This window comes from Fragaria vesca, linkage group LG2 (assembly GCF_000184155.1).
Source record: "Fragaria vesca subsp. vesca linkage group LG2, FraVesHawaii_1.0, whole genome shotgun sequence".
Classification (NCBI taxonomy): domain Eukaryota; kingdom Viridiplantae; phylum Streptophyta; class Magnoliopsida; order Rosales; family Rosaceae; genus Fragaria; species Fragaria vesca.
Genome location: NC_020492.1, coordinates 18,865,699 through 18,873,789, shown reverse-complemented (window position 1 = coordinate 18,873,789; position 8,091 = coordinate 18,865,699). Strand labels below are relative to the sequence as shown.

The 8,091-nt window shown below is 39.4% G+C and overlaps 1 protein-coding gene and 1 pseudogene across 2 annotated transcripts in view; one reads left to right on the top strand and one right to left on the bottom strand.

Moving 5' to 3' along the window:
* Window positions 1-1,791, top strand: part of LOC101301648 — a 6,323-nt pseudogene extending 4,532 nt beyond the window's left edge. Inside the window, exons 14-19 of the transcript XR_184150.1 lie at window positions 113-232; window positions 306-380; window positions 918-1,073; window positions 1,295-1,402; window positions 1,507-1,596; window positions 1,690-1,791. The product of XR_184150.1 is annotated as an SNARE-interacting protein KEULE-like (transcript). The remainder of the gene's footprint in view (window positions 1-112; window positions 233-305; window positions 381-917; window positions 1,074-1,294; window positions 1,403-1,506; window positions 1,597-1,689) is intronic.
* A 1,643-nt stretch (window positions 1,792-3,434) lies between these two features.
* Window positions 3,435-7,023, bottom strand: LOC101307553 (chlorophyllide a oxygenase, chloroplastic-like). Its single transcript, XM_004290825.1, has 9 exons — window positions 6,914-7,023; window positions 6,251-6,481; window positions 5,966-6,070; window positions 5,554-5,829; window positions 5,072-5,219; window positions 4,763-4,947; window positions 4,548-4,660; window positions 4,121-4,415; window positions 3,435-4,028 (listed from the first exon to the last, which is right to left on the bottom strand). Exons 1-9 carry the CDS (start codon window positions 7,016-7,018, stop codon window positions 3,855-3,857), a joined length of 1,632 nt encoding a protein of 543 aa, XP_004290873.1. The 5' UTR covers window positions 7,019-7,023; the 3' UTR covers window positions 3,435-3,854.
* Between the last annotated feature and the right edge of the window lie 1,068 nt (window positions 7,024-8,091).

The following is an 8,091-nucleotide window of genomic DNA, read 5'->3' as shown; positions in this document are numbered from 1 at the left end:
TTTGATCAAGGTTGGTATGATGAAGTAAGAAACTAGAATCATCTGAGGTAATCTTAGTCTAATTCAAGTGTCTCAGCTGAGTATGTTTTTTTTTTTTTTTTTTTTTTTTTAGTTGGCAAAGTTACCACCATGTGATATGGCTGCCGTGAATAATATCAAACTGCTTGGTGGATCATCAGAGAATAGAAACAGCTCATCAGGAATATTTTTTCCGAAGTTTGATATTACTAAGGTATTTAATTCACAGATCTTGAGTTCATCCATTTTATTGATCAATATCTAACAAGCAGTTACACAATAATCAGAAGAATCGTGCATCAAGGAAAGAGCGTCCAAGTGAAGAACCATGGCAGTTTTCGAGATTTTATCCTATTCTAGAGGTATGTTTTAGCTGGCTTTCTTTATACAGTTCTAAATTTTATAAGCAATGATTGCATGAGTTAGTTTGTGATGCTTCCCGATGTTTTGGGGTGCAATCAAACCGAAAATAAATGAGTATCTTGTCAGTTTTTTTTTTCTTTTCATTTTTATGAGCATGGTGCTATGGTTCTTTTCAAATCACAAGAACAAGTTTGAAGTTTCTGATGTGTCTATAGTTGCTGGGTTAGTTGGGGTTAATTTGAACTAGAACAATTTGCACCTCTGTTTGATGAGAATGCAATAAGATCTGACTTGTCCTAAATAAATGCTTATATCGTTGACGGCTCTCTCTGCTAGTGAAGTTTGTCTGCTTAATCTTTGCTTGTTGTAGTATTGTTATTGCCACTTATTATCATGTCAGTGGAGGCTCTACTTCATTCTACATATGTTTAGTCATTTCTTCTTGGCATTCAATTTAATACGCAGGATACATGTACTTTGTTTTCTTGTGAATTCACATGAACTACCATATCCAACCAAATTTTCTCTTCTTTCAGGAATTGATAGAAAAACTTAGCAAAGGTGAACTGTCAAAGGAAGAGTATCCATGTCTAAATGACCCAAAGCCAACTTTAAATCAACTCCCTCAGGCACATTCTATGAGATCAAGACGGACACCGACATGGGCGCAGCGTGGGATTTCTGGAGATGGGATTTCAAGGTATATTAGCTTACTCGATCTTCTGGTATGTGCTGTCCACCAGAGATGCCTGTTCAGTTCATTTGATAGTTGTGAACTATTCATTACTCTTTTCAATGGTTTGGACTATATATATATATATATACTCCTTGGTTTTTAAATCTGATTCACTGCACATTCAGGAAAACCTTATAAATAAAAATCAAACCTAGTATGGTACTCCTAAGTCTTAACTATTTGTGCCCTTCCTTTGCTGTTGTGCTAAGGCATGCATCCAGTGATTTCAAAAAGATGGGCAAACGCATATTTGTATTTATAGTAGGTGGAGCTACTAGATCAGAGGTATGAAAATGTTTCCCTAGTCCTAGTTTGATAAACTTATACGGATCATTGGCTTTCTTACTTTTTTGTTGGATAAGATTATTGAGCCTGTATTAAAATTTCAGCTCAGGGTTTGCCACAAGCTCACAGTAAAGCTGAACAGGGAAGTTGTTCTAGGCTCCACATCTCTTGATGATCCTTCAACTTTTATTACGGTAAAAAACTTATACTCTTCTATCCTCACACAAGCAGATATCTCCTCTATGAATTAGTTGTACTGAAAATGTCTTGGTTGATGTAATGTGCAGAAACTAAAAATGATCACAGCAGACGATCAGCTCTAATCAGAAGATCTCCTAATCCGACATGGAAACCGAACAAAACTTGTGTCTGTAAAATTTTGTGTATAATACTTGTTTCTGGTGGCAAGAGCATCAATCTCTGATTTTGTGATAGAAAAACATGGCCAATAGATACGACATTGCAAGTGAAACTGGGAAGTTTCCGATCGATTACCCCTCCCTAAGTTTCCCTTGGCATCAGTCATCAACCTCAAGAACTGAAATTCCCACAATTTACAGGAGGCTTTATTAGATCTCAGGTTCCTCGTGTATAAATCAATTTCAAAAAACATATAAACTATGAGATTCCACTTTTCAAAAGAAAAGTAACAGTGCTTCTTTTGTGCCTTGAAATTTGTGGGTTTTGTTGTTGCAATCTTATTCGTTAATCCAATATGATAAAAGCATAATTACTTTGATCAAGATTGGTGATATGGTGGTGATATAGAATTTGTTTTGTTGTTTAACTCGTTCTGCTTGAGTACTAGGTGGATTTTGAGTAACAAGATTGCAAAATTGGAAAGCATGAACCAAAGCAATACGGCAATACCCATGATCTAGCACACTTTTGGTTTTGGAGGAGCCTAATTTGGCAAGGCAAACGCTAGAACATGGAAAACTCTTAAACTCTTATATGAGAAATATGACACACTTGCGTATGGTGTACGTTATACCGGTACAAAACATTGCATGAAATATGTAAGAAGAAAAAGTGAAGGAAGTGCGACGAGGGTTAAGTTGGATGTGAGAGGTAAAAAGTGATTGTGGTGTGAGGGCTCAACTCCCGGCAGCACGTTGAGGTAAGGTTGTTCTCTTGATTTGTGGGATGCGAGTTGAAAGAACCCAAGTCGAGTTAATCCTACTCCTCAAATCTTCACAGTTTGTGATTGTGCTACCCACTTTTATCAAATGGGGGTCCCTTCTAACCCGAAGGTAAGGGCGTGCTTAGAGTGACAAACCAAAGCAACCAAACTTTACTTTCCACACATCAATCACTTTAATGCCCTACTTAGTTACAAGCCCCCGCTACAAGGCTCGGCAATAACAACACCACCATCAGTTTGTATGAACACCAAAACAAAACAATTTATTTCGATGTGGGATTTCTAAAACTATAGCTGGGTCGAGATCACTAGATCCATATTGGTAGTTGGGTAAAAGAGCGGGCAAACTAAGCAATCTTTGGACCTTATAATTGGGCCTGAAGACATCCAGAACTCTACCGAAACCTCCAGAGTTGTTCTTGTCCCAATAAAGAGAAACCAAGAAACCAGAAAAGAGCAGGAAAATCAGACAAAGATGTTCTTCTTCTTTGCAGGAGGGGTAGAGCAGCAAGTCCGGCAGGTGCTGAAATCCGGTGCGGGGAGGTGCATAGCATGTAGGTCACCGGCGGATTTGGTGGACTACGAGAAGGTTCTGAAGCTCTTCTTCGTCCCTGTTTGGCGGTGGCCGGGAAAAGAGCCTCTGATGCACTGTAACAATTGTAAGCTCTTTTTTCCTCAGAACTATGCTCTCCCGCCTCCCAGGGAGGATTCCACGGCGGAGGAGCTGCCAAGGTGTCGGGTTTGTGATCGGAGGGTGGAGGCTGAGTTCAGCTTCTGCCCATATTGTGGCTCTGCTATGTGAAATGTGAGAGTCTATATGCAGTTTCACCCTTCAGGGTTTTTAAGTGGTTTATAGAACTGTTCTTGTAAAATGAGGATGAATATGTTGTATTTAGTGTTTCTGGAATTTTCGATTTGTATTTTGTTGTTTCAATAAGAATTGGAGAGGATGTTATGATACAAGTGCAAAACACACGTTACATGTCCTGTAAAGCAGGTATATGTACACTGTACACAAGAAAAAGAAGAGATAAAATGGAAATGGTGTACAGTTTGTTCATCTTTACAATCGGATTCTATGCAGATACTGTTTTTTCTTCTGTCTCTGATCAATTCACAGTTGCCGCCGAGTTGCTCCGGAACTAGTTCAAGGCTTCATCAAGCCCAGGAAGTTATCATGCCATTGTTAGTTATTGGGGGATCATTTAGTTTGCAAGTTTCTGCAAAATAGGCCACTTTGGCATGTGGGTTTGTTCCGGAAGGATGATCAAAAAAGAAGGGGGGTCTAGTCTTGGTTCAAATGTGAACCTAGACTGATTTGGTTGTGAAAGGTAGTTGCTTGATTCCTTGTTCAACAGCCTCCCTCCATAGCCTGTACCTCACTCCTAGCTTGTCGTATGTTACGGGACAACTCCAGACATTCTCCCCGCAGTTCATGCGCTCTTGTTGGCCGAGGACAAGCCTTAGATCCTCATTCAAAACCTGTGTCAATTGAACAAAATGATCTTGTGCCTTGGAGGAAGATGCTAGTTTCTATGGAAGTGATTGATTATGTCACAAGAAATTCAGTTTACCTGTTCAGCGAAATGCCTCCATAAAACGTGCATGAAAGGAATGTGCTTCAGCACGGGCGCAAAATCCAGTGACATTCTGTATAGTAACCTTGTTTTGTTTCTAGAAGAGGGTAAGCACACATGAAGTTGATGAAGATGTGTGCTGCACTGCTTTGTACTCTGCCCTTCTAGTTTTCCAGGCTTTGAGATCCCAATGGTTGAGAGTACCATACAAGGTGGTCGAAATTCCATATCGATAGGGTAAGGGTCCCAATACCCTTGCAGGCCGGATGCAGGCGTCAAAAATTTCACAAAGCTGCAAAATCAAATTATTCACAACATTAAGTTCTGATTTCCTATACGCTACTTCCCTACTTGGATAGATACATTGCCACAGACGAAATTCCAAGACAGAGAGATGTGTACATGAGATAAAACAGAAACAAACCTTGGAACGCTCCATCCCTTGGCAAAGGTGGACGTATGAGTAAAAGGAGCATGCGCAAGATCTAAAAGATTGTCAAGAAGTAATCCATGTTCCACTGGGAGTTCTATTACCAGCTGTCAAATAAAACATCAATATAACTGTTACAGAACAGTTCATAAGTAAACAATCTCTATGCTTCTACTAGAGGAGTATGAAGAATGAATCTATTAGCATACCTCAGCATGGACTAGAAATCCTTCAGGTGGTTGTAAAGAAGGAATAGTAGCTGATGGAGGGTCATCACCGGGCCAAATCCATAACATCCCATCTTGCTCAAAACACGGCAGCGACTTGATCTTCACATTGCGTAATTTTGTGGATGGCATCTTCTCACATTTTCCATCAGTTGAGTACTCCCATCCTGAGATTTTATTCACCATAACATTTTCTACTTAGTGATCTTATAATAGCTACATATATACGTTTTCCTTAGCAAACAGTCATTACATGCAGTAGAGGGTTGTCTTTTTAAGGTGGGCACTAACCGTGATATGGACATGTAATACGACCGTCTTTTACTGTACCGAGATCAAGAGGGCAAGCTCTATGTGCACACGTATTCTGAACACATCCGGGTTTCCCATCTTTTCCACGAAAGAGAACCCATGGTTCCTCAAAACAATCAATTGGAACCTGGAACAGAAAAGTGATAATGCTCTTGTTAGAAGACCTCCACAAAGTAACAATCTAGTAGTGGACAACAAATGCTTAAAATGGAAACTCCTCATCAGTTGAATTGAAATCCATAAAAACTATAACACTTCCATAATGATCAAAGTAATGGTAAAGCCAGCAAAAGGTGCAGCACTAACCTAATTTAATTATTTTGCTAACATCAATGAAGAGGAGACTGAGAACATTCTTTTTCATCATTTATGTTTTTTTTATTTATTCTTTGCATACTAAGCTTATAGTCACTAATGCAGAAAAATTGATTTGCAAGGTTTTAATTTGAAGAGCAGTTTACCATGGTATCATCCTTAAGGTTAGTGGAGAAGGCAACAGGGTACCAAAAATTCTTCAACCGGGGATGGTACTTTTGAACCGGACCTGAAACATCCAAGCGTTTCCGAGACCTCCTCCTTTTTACAGCATCCAAAGATTGCGTAGAAGTACTGGGAGAAGGGGATGCTTGCTCAGCATCAGTAGTGTTCCTGTCCTGTAACAGCTTATCATTCACCAATTCTTCCATGAAAGCCAATTTATCTAAAGCACTAGAAACTCTTGCTTCAGATATATGAACCTGTTGGTATCCATGGATCAAATGTAGAAGAACGCATCTGGTCAGTTGGATAGTCTAGAATCAATCAGTTTTGGTGATTAAAGGTGATTAGTTAAGTTACAAGGTTTGCTATGCTCTGAGAGTTAATTTTACAGACCTCTTTGTGAGCCTGTCCTAGTTCTTCTTGCAACTCTGCAAGCTCCTTCTTCATGGTGCCGATAGACTTATACTCACGGGCTAGAGGATTTAGAACTTCCACAACCTGCACAGCCACATTTAAGAATCCCACTTTTAAACTTAAAAGCCAGTGAACCTCCAACTATATAATAATTTCATGAGCATCTAGTAATGTCAAACAGAAGGTGAAAATTGAATCATTTCATCATTTGCAAATTGCAATTAGGTCAATGTATCTTGTAGACAGGAGTTTAAGAGGCGTTACCTTTTCATGGAGGAGCATGATTGTTAGCACATCTTGTCGAGCACGCCAATCACAATATTGTATATCAAATCTAGCAACTTCCAAGGCCTGAGCTGCCTTCAAGACCTTCCCTTCTAATTTTGGATTTTTAGGCCTTGGATCCTCCACATCAAAGAGTGAGCTCCAAGCATTCTTCTTATCTACCCCCGATTCCTCTCCCAACACAGCGAAAACCCGAAATCCTCTCACACCCTGAAATTCAACAAGAACCTAAGCACCAACATAGTAACTTGATCCCTATTTCTTCTAAGATAAACTTCAGATACCCAAGATATATATGAACAATAAGCAAGTGCAATAACCAACCTAAAGTTTATATCATTAAGGTCTTAAGCAATATATTCCAATCCTAAATTAATAACAACAATCAAAAAACTAAACTTAGCATGTGCCTTAAAAACTAAAGTTCAAAACTTCACCCAAAAAGAACATACTTCCTTGATCAAGCATGACTTAGTTACTAGATTGAGCATTACCCAGATAAAAAAACTAACCAAAGAACAATCCTACTTAGCTCTAGCCACCACTTTAAGCCACATTTCAACTAAAAACACAAATTATTTCATTTACAAGTTATTCAAGTTCAAATTGAAACAAAGCAAGTGAGAACTTTAAAGTTCCTACCTTCTTGGTGCTAAGCTTGGATGATCTGCAAAAGGAGATAGGCAAAGATAGAGCTGCAGCTGTGGCAACTATGCTCATGGCGTTTGAAGCTGACAGGCTCAACATTGAGAACAGAAACAGAGAAAGAAAGAAAGAAACAGAAACGTTGAGTTTTATTAGTGAGGGACATTTATCGTTGAACCTTCTGTTGATAAGTGGCTACTGTCACACGCGATCTCAGTCCTCCTCCCATACTATGCCACGTGGAGGACGCTGATGTACATGTGGCAAGCCCTGCTTCCACATAGTGGTAGCTTGTGTCTGTGCGTATCTGGCACTGAGTGGGGCCCTTATCTTGCCAGCTCGGACGGCCAAGATACCCCAACTATCTCTTTACCTATCCACGGTTAGTGTTCTTTGTCTTTGCGTTTAGATTTTTGAAGTGGGATTTGTGAGGTGGGTGCTGGTTTGGTGTTGATTTTCATTTGTGGGTTTTTTGTTGCAATCTTATCCGTTAATCCAATATGATAAAAGCATAATTACTTTGATCAAGATGGGTGATACAGGTGTGGGTGACTGCTTAGTGTGTGGTAGCTAGAGTTATTTGTTTTGTTGTTTAACTTGTTGTACTTGAATTCTAGGGTGGCTTTTGAGTAACAAGATTGCAAATTTGGAAAGCATGAAGCAAGCAATACCCATGATCTATCACACTTTTGGAGGAGCCTAATTTGGGAAGGCAAGTGCTAGAACATGGAAAACTCATGGAAAACTCTTACACAACACACTTGTGTATGATGTAAACAAAAAAGAGATTGTGGTGTGAGGGCTCAAAAAAGTGATTAACTCAAGCTAATCCTACTCTCCAAATTTTCATAGTTTGTAGTTGTACTACCCACTTTTATCAAGCGGGTGGCCCTTCTAACCTGAGAGCCCTTCTAACCCGGGGGTAAAAGTGTGCCTAGAGTGACAAAGTAAGACAACCAAACTTCATTGAGACCAAACTTTCCACACATCAATCAATTTAATGCCCTATTTAGTTACAAGCCCCCGCTACAAAGCTCGGCAATAACAACACAAACATCAGCTTATATTAACACCAAAACAAAACACTTTATTTTCGATGTGGGATTTCTGAAACTAAAACTGGGCCGAGATGACTAGATCAGTATTGGTAGTTGGGTACTGCCGACAGCCCAATA